At 42.5% G+C, this 15,709-nt stretch overlaps 2 protein-coding genes across 7 annotated transcripts in view; both read left to right on the top strand.

Moving 5' to 3' along the window:
* The window catches only part of LOC137539050 (C-signal-like), a 43,527-nt gene extending 36,073 nt beyond the window's left edge, over positions 1–7,454 (top strand). For all 6 annotated transcript variants that reach the window (XM_068261517.1, XM_068261516.1, XM_068261518.1 and 3 more), the window contains 3 exons: positions 2,500–2,661; positions 4,296–4,406; positions 5,910–7,454. In XM_068261517.1, the coding sequence (XP_068117618.1) occupies positions 2,500–2,661; positions 4,296–4,406; positions 5,910–6,023 (387 nt within the window). In that variant the 3' untranslated portion in view covers positions 6,024–7,454. The remainder of the gene's footprint in view (positions 1–2,499; positions 2,662–4,295; positions 4,407–5,909) is intronic.
* Positions 7,455–11,729: 4,275 nt separating this feature from the next.
* LOC137539187 (C-signal-like) lies at positions 11,730–15,497 on the top strand. The gene is made up of 3 exons (XM_068261704.1): positions 11,730–11,887; positions 13,516–13,626; positions 15,126–15,497. The coding sequence occupies exons 1-3, from the start codon at positions 11,777–11,779 to the stop codon at positions 15,237–15,239; spliced, it is 336 nt and encodes a 111-aa protein (XP_068117805.1). The 5' UTR covers positions 11,730–11,776; the 3' UTR covers positions 15,240–15,497.
* The last annotated feature ends 212 nt before the right edge of the window (positions 15,498–15,709 follow it).

Here is a 15,709-nt window from a genome sequence, read left to right on the forward strand (position 1 = left end):
TCTAATCTATAAGGAAATACGGATAGGTAACTAACCAGATTACTCTATCCATTAGTTAGAATAACAATATCATTAATTTTTGGTAGAGGGCTAGCATTAAAAAGGACTAACTGATACGTCAAGGGGACAGAAAAAATAGACACTGAGTGTTCTCAATTCTCAGTTGTTTGGGCAATCAGGTACTGAAATGACATGAACAAAGAGCTTCAAGGGCCATCACAACTACATATAGTAGAATGTAATACATTGTTCAGGATACCCAATATTACATGAATTATCCTGGTTTCAGCATCATACACACGTCATTTCTTTGTTTTATATTGGTTTGTACCCTCACCCTCCCAGTTAATTTGTTTTTGTTTTTAACCTAGGATATTTATTATGCAGCCTTCTGCCCCAGAGTATTCTGGGAGACCAGGTGTTTTTGCTCACGCCAGAACATGCAGCAAACACAGATTCTGCAGTTATGCTTCTCCCCAGTATTAACGATTTTGCCACCTGTGATAGATTGAGGCTAGGTCAAGACAGATGCCGGTGTCTGTCCCCAATGTTTACCAACAGGATCTACCGTGTCTCATAATGAAATGAATCAGACATTCAACTCCATACACTTACCACTCACTGCACAAGTGCCGTGGTCAATCGAATTTTCCGAGACGCTTATGGAGTTGATGGCATTTGTGGTTACGAATCCTCCTAGGGGCTCAAAACATGTCAACAAATCAATGGAAAACTATGCCAAACACTTTCCTGCTTGGTAGCAGAAAAGCATTTGGTCACGTTGAAACTAACCCGTGGCAGTGGGCTGTGTGAACCGGCCCTTAAAAATGTATATCAGGGAGAGTAAAACGTTTTTTGAAGATGAGCTTAACGGAGTCTCTGTTCCTGGTTGTTCTGCCTGTGTGCATTTCATGGTTAAAGTGGTGATTACTGGCTTTACTGTTCTCCAGATGTCATTAGTACAGTCCAGATGTATATGATTATTTGTGAAGGCCTGAAGAAGGGTCTACCCAAAATAAGTCATTGTTGTTGCCTTAAAGAGAAACTGGGACCAAGAATTGAACTTCATCCTTAATCAGTAGCTGATGCCCCCTTTTACATGAGAAATCTATTCCTTTTCACAAACGGATCATCAGAGAGCTCTGTGTGGCTGATATTGTGATGAAACCTCTACCACAAGAAACTCCAAGGACCATGGTCCTGGCAGTTTCCTTTCTGTGAACCTTGTTGCATTGTGGGAAATGGCTGTTTACAGCTGTTTCCAACTGCCAAAAAAGCAAGCAGCAGCAACATCACCTGCCAGCAGTTAAAATGTCACATGTGATAAATGTCAGAATGTAAATCAGGGATTAAAAATATTTTACAATGGGCAAACACTGACTAAATCATTTATACATAATTATTGTAAAAATGAAGCACTTTTTTATTTCATTATTTTCACCGGAGTTCCTCTTCACACAAACCATCGATCATTTTCATGTGATTTCTGCACTTTAGTGTCCAACATGGGATGTTTATTTAAAGATGATTCTTTATGAAGAGTTGTGAACTACTTTTGCACTTTTGATATATTAAATTAAGCACATCTTCAAAAAACGTTTTGGTTTCCTTAAATAATTCATTTATGCGTATATACTTGTATTGATGGATGATAATTATTGCTGTAGTGGCACACCATTAAGGATATGGTTTTTGGTCTCCCAGCTCATTTAAGTATATCTGGGAGAGGCAAGATTTTACAATGGATAAACACTAACTAAATCATTTATAAATAATTATTGTAAAAATTAAGCACTTTTAATGATTACATTTTGTAAAGTTCTACTTTAAGTTGCATGAGAAGCCACCCGGGGCTGATATATCAGTTATTGCTTGACTGAGCCATTTACTGTGCATAGCATCTTACTAATATCATTTCTACGGATTTACCTACTGTATATACTAGAGTACAAGTCTAGGAATTTAGGTCTGATTCACTTCATAAAAATATAGGGGTCGACTTATACATGAGTCACGGGCAACACTGAGCACACTGAGTAATGTGTGTACTATCAGTGACATTCCCATTTGCAGCAATTTATCTAGTGGTAAGTGATACTTTGAGGAAAGGAAATGCCAAGAAAGTCCTGGCTGCAACAATTAACAAGGAAGGGGGGGAGGGGGGAATACTGGGCTTCAAAAAAGGGAGTGAGTAATTGCAGCACTTGGGGGCTTGGAGGAGGTATTAGCTGCACTTAAGGGACAGGAGGGATTAATGGCTGCAATACTGTATGCAGTGCAGTCATCAACCCCTCCTGGGCCCCAAGTGCAACTATTAACTTTGCTGGGTAGACTTATACTTGTGTCAATAGTAAATTCCAGCTTAAGAGGGTTAAAAATTGGAGTCAGCTTATACACAAGGTCGATTTGTATTAGAGTATATATGGTACATATTAGCAGCTACAGCATTGAGAGTCGGGTATTGCTTAGAATAATGTTATCTAGTCATTCTACCTTTAGGCATTCACTCCTTTGTTGAAGAAAGCTGCAAAAGAAAATCCTAATGAAAAAATGAGCTGTAGCAAGGCTGCTGTCATTAATATATCCAGTGGAGCTGGTTCTATAGAGAGAGTCCCATTAGAATACTCTGCAAATGCTCTATTTGAATACCGCTGCAGCAAGGTAAGTAAAAGTGATTATTTTGTTTACGAATATTCAGGTTTATAAAATACATTACAAATAAAATAATGCACAACAATAACTAGTGAAACAGACAAGGTTTACATTGTAACCAGCAGTGCTTAGAATGGATCCAGGAATGATAGTACAACACTCTAACAATGCAACAACCACAAAAAGAACTAGTGGTTTTGGATATCGATGATACCGAGAACCATAACTATATATTGTAAAAAAAAAATAAAAAATCACAAGTTTATTAAACAATGGTATACAGTGTTAGATTTTGTAAGCTCACAGTTGTAAAAGCTGCTAGTTGTGATAAGGCCTACGGCCATCCAACAGTATTAAGTACCGTATTTTTTACTATGTGATTGGTCCAAGAGCGGTACCTTCATTCCTCCCGCCGGACTATCTGCGCCGATCGCAGCATCTACAGCTATAGGGGGATATCATTGGAGGGAGCAAGTGAATGCCATTTCCGGTGACTGGCTGGCGACTCCCCACTGGATGACGATTGGATTGGAGCTCTGCTTTTTGGTCCCGCCCGCTGAAGCATATGAGCCTCTAGCGCAAGGAAGCTAGCAGTTGGCATCTGAGTGACTGCACAGCAATGGGGACGCTGCCTGTTCAAAAGCCATCAGCTGGACTCTGTACAACAGTGTGGCATTACATTACACAGACAGCAATGGCATTCTCATCCCTATAAGTGCAGAATTGCTGCTCAAGCCTGTTGGAGGTAATTTAATCAGCCAGCATTAACTTCTTAATTATGACAATGCTTCTACCGATTCCCCACATGCAACAGGTAATTTCGCACTACCTGAGCCCCCCCCCCCCCCCCCCCAACACACACTAAAAATCTTATAGTCCCGAAAAATATGGTAAACTCAACTGTCATGAACACTGATAAACTATAATAAATCATACAAACTGGATGTGGGTAAGTCCAACCAGCTCTAACGTTTTAACGTCTAAACTGCAGGCTATACGCGGAACTTGTAGTTCGCTCAGGCCTGGATTTACATCACAGCAGCCTGCAGGCACAGATGTCTTGGCAACATAGACTTTGCCCTCCAGGAACCGACATACCCCCATTAAACCACACACTAAGGGGTCTGGCTGTACTAGCTGTCACTTCTCCCTTTCTTTCTTTGCCCTTCATAGGTAGCTACAGGTGTCCCTTAGTTTTAGGTAGTCAGAGGTACCCTCAATAATAAGTTGCACCTGACTGAAGGAAGATCACGTCAGTGGAATGCCAAGAGCTGGGTGAGTAACCTCTCATTTACACTCTCATCAGAACTCTGCATAGGGAAAGAGGTAGAGAGGCACTCGATGAGCAGAGTGAGACGCCTTTCTATCATCAGGCACCTGTAGGCACTTGCCTACAGTGCCTTATGGTAAATCCGGCCCTGAGTTCGCTAGTCTGCTGCCCTCCACAAGGTCTCTCATGCGTTCCACAGGTGTCTCGCTTCTCCAGTCTAAATCATGTGTTCAGTAAAAAACATAAAGACAGTAAAAAAACAAAGTTTGGACAAAATAAGCAGTGCTCTGAAAAGTACTATTTTCAGTTTTCAGTCTAGTGAATATATACAGTTTATTTATATTTTTCATTATAAATCCTATTATTCCAACAGGCAGCACTGAACATGATAACATGTTGTGTAGCTGAGACTTTCAAGACAGATGGGATCACTGCTGTGGCGATTGCTCCTGGCTGGGTTCAGACAGACATGGGTGGCCCAGAGGTGGGTAAAAATGTTTTCTAGGTCTGAATGGGCAGTACCACTTGACATTAAAGAGTACCTCCAGTATAAAAGATAGAGCTTGTCATGCAAGGCTTTGGCTTAATGATGCAGGATTGGGGGGTGGGGGGTGTTAAGGTCAATTACTTACCTAATCGTCTGTAACTTAGTCAGGTTAGTGCTCTACCCTCCTCTGAATTGCAGCCATGTTGGATTTTTTCTTCTAAAATTTGTCCAGGGCATTGGCCATCCCCATCTCCGTGGCCAACTTGCCTTGCATTTATGATGATTTCTGTCCACTCCCTTTCATGTCTCCATTAGTGAAGAACAAAACGTTCTCTTAACATGCAAATTTCCAATGACGCAGGAAATGAAATTGTCATTGGCATCTTATTTATATCTGTGTGTTGGTAATACCTGCACATGCACTGGAATCTGTCTATGGTACAGTGATGCGTATAGTATGAGTGACACAGTGCTTGCTGCAAGTAACCTAGGATTGCATGCTTGCTTAACGGAGAGCTATGGATCTTTTGGGGTCCCAGCAATGCGTCTACAAAAAAGGGCAACCAGAGATTTAGACATATGTACTGTACTATTGGGTGCTGACTAGTGCCGATAGTAGAATATCGGTAATTTTACCAATTTACTACTATGGATTTTCCTAACCTTCCTCTCACACTAATCCTCTCTCCACCTACTAACTAACCTACCACTATCTATGCCTAATACTAATTACCCTGACCTGCTCTTGGCACTAACCCCCCCACCTATGGTTAACACTTGCACCCAGTAAAATACTCCCACCGCCGCTATCTGTGCCGCAATCCCCTCCGCAAATTCACTAGGCCCGCTATAGCCACATATAGTACTGTAGTCTATGGTGGCACTCAAACCTTCACTGCAGATGCCAAAATGTTTTGCACCGCCCAGCAATATCCCTGAGGCAGGAGCGTAACTGCAAGGTAGCAGCCCCTGCGACCACAAGGTGGCCCAGAACTGTAAGGGGGCCCAAAACACTACTTCACTCCCTCAGATAAAGGAGTCCGTCCTTCAGATCATGTGTTTTTGTGGCTACACTTTTTATGGGTGTGAAGAGTATGATGGCCACACTTGCATTATGCCCCTTGAAAGATGTGCCCCTGATGTTGTGAAGGTCATCAGGGGCAGGCAAGGGAAAGGGTGTGAACACTGAGGGCCCTATCAAAGTTTTACTGGGAGGCCCTGTGATTTGTAGTTATGCCCCTGCCGGAGGGGATATATTTTCCTTACTGGCTTGACCATTTAATGGATGGAACTTAGGGAATGGGAACCTATGGTGTGTAATTAGGCCCCTGCTGGACATTAATCTACATCCTGTTGCTTTTCTTTTGCATGTCTAAGTTGCAAATATTAAAAATAAATGGAAGGAAATTTAAACAGAGTATGTAAATGATATAATAGAACATTTATTTGCATAATTGCTCATTCATTTCCAAACCTACTTTGTTCTTACCTGCCCCACAGGCTCCCCTGAAGACTGAAGAAAGTGTGGGTACTATGATGAAAGTGTTTGACACCCTTACTGAAAAACATAATGGAATGTTTCTAAACCGGAAGGGCCAAGCTATGCCATGGTAAAAGAAGTCCCAACCATAACATACACATGGGCAACCTGCTGGTCAGACATGATGGAGGATGTGCACTCTAAAGCTCTCCTGCACTGTTTATGTCGTCATGAAATCTGCTTAACGAAGATGTCCAACCCAACCTTAAAATTCCATAACATGGCAAAGACTGTTTGCTGAGAGTGGTTATGGTAGGGCTCAGTGACCATGTTTAGCTACAACTTCTCGAAGTTGCCATTTTGTCCCACTGATAACACGTTTCAACCATTTACTTTGTTTTTGTTTTATTGTTGACTTTCTACAAGTGGAGGTCTTTGATGAGCCCAGCCCATGGACAAAGTCCAGCCTGTAGGCCAAATGTGGCTTGCCAAGACTTTTCTGGTGGCCCCCAAAGCTCTCTACAGTTGTAAATTTCATGTGGTCTGCAGGCCGTAGCTGTGGTGCCGCATGCAGGGGTCACCTTGTATTGCCACTCTGCCCCCCCCACATTGCTTGCCTGTAGCTTATCAGCCACCCCTGTAGCAGGAGCAGCCACTGATTAGCAGCTGCCACTGTGCCAGTAGCACTATGACTGCATACGGAAAGAGACATACTGCACACGGTATATGGGTTATTTCCCGTGGTAATGTTTAATTTGACAAAATGTCACAAGCATAGTGTACCTAACAGCAATCAGCAAAAATGTAGTTTCAATTTAGCTATTCGGTCCCCTAGCACTCAAGAACGGCGATATGGCCCTTGGGCACCCTGGCCTAAGCTGATTTCATCAAATGTCACTCTGTTTTTATTCACCTATATGCTTGGAAGAACAAAGAGAAATCGAGAGCCCAATATGGTGTAGTATTGTTAAGTTGGTTGTGGTTTAAAGCAAAAAAATCTTAAATATACTCACAAACATCGGTTACCCATATGCAAGCACTTCAAGTGCAGGTGGGGAGTATTAGAACCTGACCCCACTCAGGTTTTTAAGATGTCGCTCTCTGTAGATAAGAAACGGGGTAGCACCCCTCCACCGAGGGTGGAATAAAGATTTCAGCAAAGCTTGGAGTACAGAGGAGCCAGAGTAGAAAAAAACGTTTAAAAACCGTCTAAAAGAGGGGGATGTTCAGGTGGACCCACCTCCCTCAAAAATATAAAACTCAATTGAGTCAAAATATATCAATACAAAAATGTTTTAACTCCACTTATTCACCTATATGGAATCACAAGATCAGTGTCCACATCTACCTGCACTGTGCAGTCATCTGTCCAGGGAAGAATATGAGCTTTCAAGTAGACGTTACTATATACTTTTATACTCTCCAGGAGTCTAGCACAAAAATATTTTATTTGAACCAAAGCATAAGGGCGAGATGGTGCCTGGAAATTATGAAATGTATGGGGGGGGACTAGTGATGACTGTAATGTGCTGTATTTTGCATAAAATTTCTCAATTACGATTACAGTTATGTTTTTGGAAATTTAATTGAGATATTTTTCGGACCATAAGATGCTCCTGACCATAAGACACAGCTAGATTTAGAGGACAAAACAAGAATAACGAAATCTATACTAAACCTGGTGCATCAGTGGTGCAGGGGCAACTTATGGACCTTCTCCCTGTAGTATTATGTCCCCCTTGTATCATCCATTTGAACCTTTTGTGCCCCTGTGTCCTCCTCTGTCCCCCGTGTCCTCATTTGTCCCCTGTGTCCTCCATCCTGTGTGCTCATTTGTCCCCCCCCCCCCCCCCCCCCATGTCCTACGATCTGACTCCAGCATGCTCCTCTATCCCCTTGTGCTCATCTGTCCCCATATGTGTGCTTGGGGAGGAGCTTGGAGAGGAGCTAGTACTGGAGTAGAAGACAGTGAAAGAATGTACTTTAAATGGCCAAATGTCACAAAGAGACTGTTCTACTGGTCATTTCCATAATTTTACAGTTCAGTGAGTTTAAAACACACAGTATCATTTTGTAAATTTCTTTCAATGTTAAAAAAAGCTTTTGCATGGGGAAATTTCAAGATCTTACGGTGCCAATTAAAGGTACAATTTTTAGTCAACAAACATATTTTCGATCAGATTATTCATTGTATTGTATGAAATCAGAAAAGCTGATGGGCATAATCAGTCCTGAACGATCACATTATTGATCCTTTCCTTAAAGAGACTCCATAACAAAAATTGCATCCTGTTTTTTATCATCCTACACGTTCCAAAAGCTATTCTAATGTGTTCTGGCTAACTGCAGCACTTTCTACTAACACAGTCTCTGTAATAAATCAATGTATCTTTCCCCTGTCAGACTTGTCGGCCTGTGTCTGGAAGGCTGCCAAGTTCTTCAGTGTTGTGGTTCTGCTATGAACTCCCCTTTATGCACACTGCCTGTGTGTTATTTAGGATTAGAGCAGCTTCTCTCTTCTCTCTCTTATCTTTTACAAGCTGGATAAATCGTCCTCTGAGCTGGCTGGGCTTTCACATACTGAGGAATTACAAACAAGGGCAAAGCTGTTTGCAGGAAGAAAAGAGCAGCCTGAAACTTCAGTGCATGGGGGAAAGAAACACACAAATGATCTCTTGAGATTCAAAAGGAAGGGTGTATACAGCCTGCTTGTGTATGGATGTATTTTCTATGTGTGGACATACTGTACATCAACCTACTTCCTGTTTTGGTGGCCATTTTGTTTGTTTACAAACAAACTTTTAAAAACTGTTTTTAACCACTTTTAATGCGGCGAGGAGCGGCGAAATTGTGACAGAGGGTAATAGGAGATGTCCCCTAACGCACTGGTATGTTTACTTTTGAGCGATTTTAACAATACAGATTCTCTTTAAAGAGAGTCTGAAGCCATAATAAAAATGGCTTTTTTGCTTATATATAGCAGGGGCATGTGTGCCCCTACTAAAACGCCGCTATCCCACGGCTGAACTATGGTCCTTTCCCCTCCAAATCCCCCCCTGCAAAATCCCCGCCCTTGTTTACATTGCTGCACCAGTTCGCTCTGCTGTCACACTGACAACAGGGCTTCCGGATCTCAGTCAGGAGCCATTTCATTGGCTCTTGACCATGTGATTGCTTGGAGCCAATCACAGCAATCACAACACAAAATAGGAGAAGGGTGGCTCTGGTCTTAAGCAGGGCTGTGGAGTTGGAGTCCAAGGGACGGTGTTGGAGCAATTTTGGGTACCTGTAGAGTCAACAGGTTTCAATAAACTGAGGAGTTGAAGTCAGATGATTTTTGAACTAAATCCATAGCCTTTGTAAAAATTAGACTAAGTAGTCAGAGTCGAGGAGACGGAGCAATTTTGAGTACCTGGAGTCGGTGGTTTCATAAACTGAGGAGTCTGAGTTGGAGTCAGATGATTTTTGTACCGACTCCACAACCCTGGTCTTAAGGTAGCCATACATCTAGTGATGATGGGCAGATTTGACCAAGAGACAAAGGAGAGGGAAGGCTCTGGGTCCTATAGAGCTTTCCTATTCTCCTCACAGTCTCCTTGTTCCCCTGCAGGCTCTTCAATTTGAATCTCCCGCCGCGGGAAATTTTGTCAGCCTACGGAAGCACACGGGCTCCCTAAGACCGGCGGCTCTGTACTTCGCATGGGCTAGTGCTCAAGAATGCGTTTCATGCGTGCGCAGTACGGGACAGCCTGTCTTCGGAAGCCTGAGTGCTTCCGAAGACTGCCGAAGCCAGCCCAACCCGGAAAAGAGCAGTCTATGACCGAACGTGGGAGCCTGCAGGGGAATGCGGGGACTGGCACTCACTTCAGACTCCCTTTAACTCCTTTATTTATTTTCAATGATCACTCTTTTAAAGATCTTGAAGCCTTTCATGGCAAAATGCTTGCTAGGGCTTTTAGAGTTAAATGTGTGCACATGACAAAATGTTCTTAAATCAGTTATTTGTTCCAGATTTTGTGTCATGTTTTTTTCTTTAAAGGACTGTAGTATTTTTCCAGTGATGTAAGTACATATGCAGCATAGAATCATCCATGCATGCAGTGGTATTGCATCTCCCTCTAGTGGCACATCTTGGACTGACCATGATTCCTCTAAGCCACAGTTCCCTAACCCTGTCCTCAAAGCCCACCAACAGTACATGTTTTGCAGAAAACCACAAACATGCTCAGGTGAGGTAATTAGTGTCTCAGCAGAGCTGATTAACGACCTTTATGGATTTCCACAACACATGCACTGTTGGTGGGCCTTGTGGACAGGGTTGGGGAACTCTGCTCTAAGCCACAGGTGTCAAACCCAAGGCCTGTGGGTCTAATAAGCCCTCCTTGCCATTGTATGTGGCTCTCGAGATCTTAAATGCGCATTTGAGGTGCATTTGAAACACCGGTAGATCTCCTGGCCTCTGCGAATTTTAAAGTAGCTCGCGAGCCGAAAAGTGTGGGCACCCCTGCTTTACCACAAGAAACTCCCAGGACCATGGTCCTGGCAGTTTCCTTTCTGTGAACCTTGTTACATTGTGGGAAATGGCTGTTTACAGCTGTTTCCAACTGCCAAAAAAGCAAGCAGCAGCAACATCACCTGCCAGCAGTTAAAATGTCACATGTGATAAATGTCAGAATGTAAATCAGGGATTAAAAATATTTTACAATGGGCAAACACTGACTAAATCATTTATACATAATTATTGTAAAAATGAAGCACTTTTTTATTTTATTATTTTCACCGGAGTTCCTCTTCACACAAACCATCGATCATTTTCATATGACTTCTGCACTTTAGTGTCCAACATGGGATGTTTATTTAAAGATGATTCTTTATGAAGAGTTGTGAACTACTTTTGCACTTTTGATATATTAAATTAAGCACATCTTCAAAAAACGTTTTGGTTTCCTTAAATAATTCATTTATGTGTATATCCTTGTATTGATGCATGATAATTATTGGTGTAGTGGCACACCATTAAGGATATGGTTTTTGGTCTCCCAGCTCATTTAAGTATATCTGGGAGAGGCAAGATTTTACAATGGATAAACACTAACTAAATCATTTATAAATAATTATTGTAAAAATTAAGCACTTTTAATGATTACATTTTGTAAAGTTCTACTTTAAGTTGCATGAGAAGCCACCCAGGGCTGATATATCAGTTATTGCTTGACTGAGCCATTTACTGTGCATAGCATCTTACTAATATCATTTCTACAGATTTACCTACTGTATATACTAGAGTACAAGTCTAGGAATTTAGGTCTGATTCACTTCATAAAAATATAGGGGTCGACTTATACATGAGTCACGGGCAACACTGAGCACACTGAGTAATGTGTGTACTATCTGACATTCCCATTTGCAGCAATTTATCTAGTGGTAAGTGATACTTTGAGGAAAGGAAATGCCAAGAAAGTCCTGGCTGCAACAATTAACAAGGAAGGGGGGGAGGGGGGAATACTGGGCTTCAAAAAAGGGAGTGAGTAATTGCAGCACTTGGGGGCTTGGAGGAGGTATTAGCTGCACTTAAGGGACAGGAGGGATTAATGGCTGCAATACTGTATGCAGTGCAGTCATCAACCCCTCCTGGGCCCCAAGTGCAACTATTAACTTTGCTGGGTAGACTTATACTTGTGTCAATAGTAAATTCCAGCTTAAGAGGGTTAAAAATTGGAGTCGGCTTATACACAAGGTCGGCTTGTATTAGAGTATATATGGTACATATTAGCAGCTACAGCATTGAGAGTCGGGTATTGCTTAGAATAATGTTATCTAGTCATTCTACCTTTAGGCATTCACTCCTTTGTTGAAGAAAGCTGCAAAAGAAAATCCTAATGAAAAAATGAGCTGTAGCAAGGCTGCTGTCATTAATATATCCAGTGGAGCTGGTTCTATAGAGAGAGTCCCATTAGAATACTCTGCAAATGCTCTATTTGAATACCGCTGCAGCAAGGTAAGTAAAAGTGATTATTTTGTTTACGAATATTCATGTTTATAAACTACATTACAAATAAAATAATGCACAACAATAACTAGTGAAACAGACAAGCTTTACATTGTAACCAGCAGTGCTTAGAATGGATCCAGGAATGATAGTACAACACTCTAACAATGCAGCAACCACAAAAAGAACTAGTGGTTTTGGATATCGATGATACCGAGAACCATAACTATATATTGTAAAAAAAAAAAATCACAAGTTTATTAAACAATGGTATACAGTGTTAGATTTTGTATGCTCACAGTTGTAAAAGCTGCTAGTTGTGATAAGGCCTACGGCCATCCAACAGTATTAAGTACCGTATTTTTTACTCTGTGATTGGTCCAAGAGCAGTACCTTCATTCCTCCCGCCGGACTATCTGCGCCAATCGCAGCATCTACAGCTATAGGGGGTTATCATTGGAGGGAGCAAGTGAATGCCATTTCCGGTGACTGGCTGGCGACTCCCCACTGGATGACGATTGGATTGGAGCTCTGCTTTTTGGTCCCGCCCGCTGAAGCATATGAGCCTCTAGCGCAGGGAAGCTAGCAGTTGGCATCTGAGTGACTGCACAGCAATGGGGACGCTGCCTGTTCAAAAGCCATCAGCTGGACTCTGTACAACAGTGTGGAATTACATTACACAGACAGCAATGGCATTCTCATCCCTATAAGTGCAGAATTGCTGCTCAAGCCTGTTGGAGGTAATTTAATCAGCCAGCATTAACTTCTTAATTATGACAATGCTTCTACCGATTCCCCACATGCAACAGGTAATTTCGCACTACCTGAGCCCCCCACCCCCCCAACACACACACACTAAAAATCTTATAGTCCCGAAAAATATGGTAAACTCAACTGTCATGAACACTGATAAACTATAATAAATCATACAAACTGGATGTGGGTAAGTCCAACCAGCTCTAACGTTTTAACGTCTAAACTGCAGGCTATACGCGGAACTTGTAGTTCGCTCAGGCCTGGATTTACATCACAGCAGCCTGCAGGCACAGATGTCTTGGCAACATAGACTTTGCCCTCCAGGAACCGACATACCCCCATTAAACCACACACTAAGGGGTCTGGCTGTACTAGCTGTCACTTCTCCCTTTCTTTCTTTGCCCTTCATAGGTAGCTACAGGTGTCCCTTAGTTTTAGGTAGTCAGAGGTACACTCAATAATAAGTTGCACCTGACTGAAGGAAGATCACGTCAGTGGAATGCCAAGAGCTGGGTGAGTAACCTCTCATTTACACTCTCATCAGGACTCTGCATAGGGAAAGAGGTAGAGAGGCACTCGATGAGCAGAGTGAGACGCCTTTCTATCATCAGGCACCTGTAGGCACTTGCCTACAGTGCCTTATGGTAAATCCGGCCCTGAGTTCGCTAGTCTGCTGCCCTCCACAAGGTCTCTCATGCGTTCCACAGGTGTCTCGCTTCTCCAGTCTAAATCATGTCTTCAGTAAAAAACATAAAGACAGTAAAAAAACAAAGTTTGGACAAAATAAGCAGTGCTCTGAAAAGTACTATTTTCAGTTTTCAGTCTAGTGAATATATACAGTTTATTTATATTTTTCATTATAAATCCTATTATTCCAACAGGCAGCACTGAACATGATAACATGTTGTGTAGCTGAGACTTTCAAGACAGACGGGATCACTGCTGTGGCGATTGCTCCTGGCTGGGTTCAGACAGACATGGGTGGCCCAGAGGTGGGTAAAAATGTTTCTAGGTCTGAATGGGCAGTACCACTTGACATTAAAGTGTACCTCCAGTATAAAAGAAAGAGCTTGTCATGCAAGGCTTTGTCAAATGATGCAGGATTGGGGGTGAGGGGTGTTAAGGTCAATTACTTACCTAATCGTCTGTAACTTAGTCAGGTTAGTGCTCTACCCTCCTCTGAATTGCAGCCATGTTGGATTTTTTCTTCTAAAATTTGTCCAGGGCATTGGCCATCCCCATCTCCGTGGCCAACTTGCCTTGCATTTATGATGATTTCTGTCCACTCCCTTTCATGTCTCCATTAGTGAAGAACAAAACGTTCTCTTAACATGCAAATTTCCAATGACGCAGGAAATGAAATTGTCATTGGCATCTTATTTATATCTGTGTGTTGGTAATATCTGCACATGCACTGGAATCTGTCTATGGTACAGTGATGCGTATAGTATGAGTGACACAGTGCTTGCTGCAAGTAACCTAGGATTGCATGCTTGCTTAACGGAGAGCTATGGATCTTTTGGGGTCCCAGCAATGCGTCTACAAAAAAGGGCAACCAGAGATTTGGACATATGTACTGTACTATTGGGTGCTGACTAGTGCCGATAGTAGAATATCGGTAATTTTACCAATTTACTACTATGGATTTTCCTAACCTTCCTCTCACACTAATCCTCTCTCCACCTACTAACTAACCTACCACTATCTATGCCTAATACTAATTACCCTGACCTGCTCTTGGCACTAACCCCCCCACCTATGGTTAACACTTGCACCCAGTAAAATACTCCCACCGCCGCTATCTGTGCCGCAATCCCCTCCGCAAATTCACTAGGCCCGCTATAGCCACATATAGTACTGTAGTCTATGGTGGCACTCAAACCTCCACTGCAGATGCCAAAATGTTTTGCACCGCCCAGCAATATCCCTGAGGCAGGAGCGTAACTGCAAGGTAGCAGCCCCTGCGACCACAAGGTGGCCCAGAACTGTAAGGGGCCCAAAACACTACTTCACTCCCTCAGATAAAGGAGTCCGTCCTTCAGATCATGTGTTTTTGTGGCTACACTTTTTATGGGTGTGAAGAGTATGATGGCCACACTTGCATTATGACCCTTGAAAGATGTGCCCCTGATGTTGTGAAGGTCATCAGGGGCAGGCAAGGGAAAGGGTGTGAACACTGAGGGCCCTATCAAAGTTTTACTGGGAGGCCCTGTGATTTGTAGTTATGCCACTGCCGGAGGGGATATATTTTCCTTACTGGCTTGACCATTTAATGGATGGAACTTAGGGAATGGGAACCTATGGTGTGTAATTATGCCCCTGCTGGACATTAATCTACATCCTGTTGCTTTTCTTTTGCATGTCTAAGTTGCAAATATTAAAAATAAATGGAAGGAAATTTAAACAGAGTATGTAAATGATATAATAGAACATTTATTTGCATAATTGCTCATTCATTTCCAAACCTACTTTGTTCTTACCTGCCCCACAGGCTCCCCTGAAGACTGAAGAAAGTGTGGGTACTATGATGAAAGTGTTTGACACCCTTACTGAAAAACATAATGGAATGTTTCTAAACCGGAAGGGCCAAGCTATGCCATGGTAAAAGAAGTCCCAACCATAACATACACATGGGCAACCTGCTGGTCAGACCTGATGGAGGATGTGCACTCTAAAGCTCTCCTGCACTGTTTATGTCGTCATGAAATCTGCTTAACGAAGATGTCCAACCCAACCTTAAAATTCCATAACATGGCAAAGACTGTTTGCTGAGAGTGGTTATGGTAGTGCTCAGTGACCATGTTTAGCTACAACTTCTCGAAGTTGCCATTTTGTCCCACTGATAACACGTTTCAACCATTTACTTTGTTTTTGTTGTTGACTTTCTACAAGTGGAGGTCTTTGATGAGCCCAGCCCATGGACAAAGTCCAGCCTGTAGGCCAAATGTGGCTTGCCAAGACTTTTCTGGTGGCCCCCAAAGCTCTCTACAGTTGTAAATTTCATGTGGTCTGCAGGCCGTAGCTGTGGTGCCGCATGCAGGGGTCACCTTGTATTGCCACTCTGCCCCCCCCCTC

Source organism: Hyperolius riggenbachi, chromosome 11, assembly GCF_040937935.1.
Source record: "Hyperolius riggenbachi isolate aHypRig1 chromosome 11, aHypRig1.pri, whole genome shotgun sequence".
Classification (NCBI taxonomy): Eukaryota; Metazoa; Chordata; class Amphibia; order Anura; family Hyperoliidae; genus Hyperolius; species Hyperolius riggenbachi.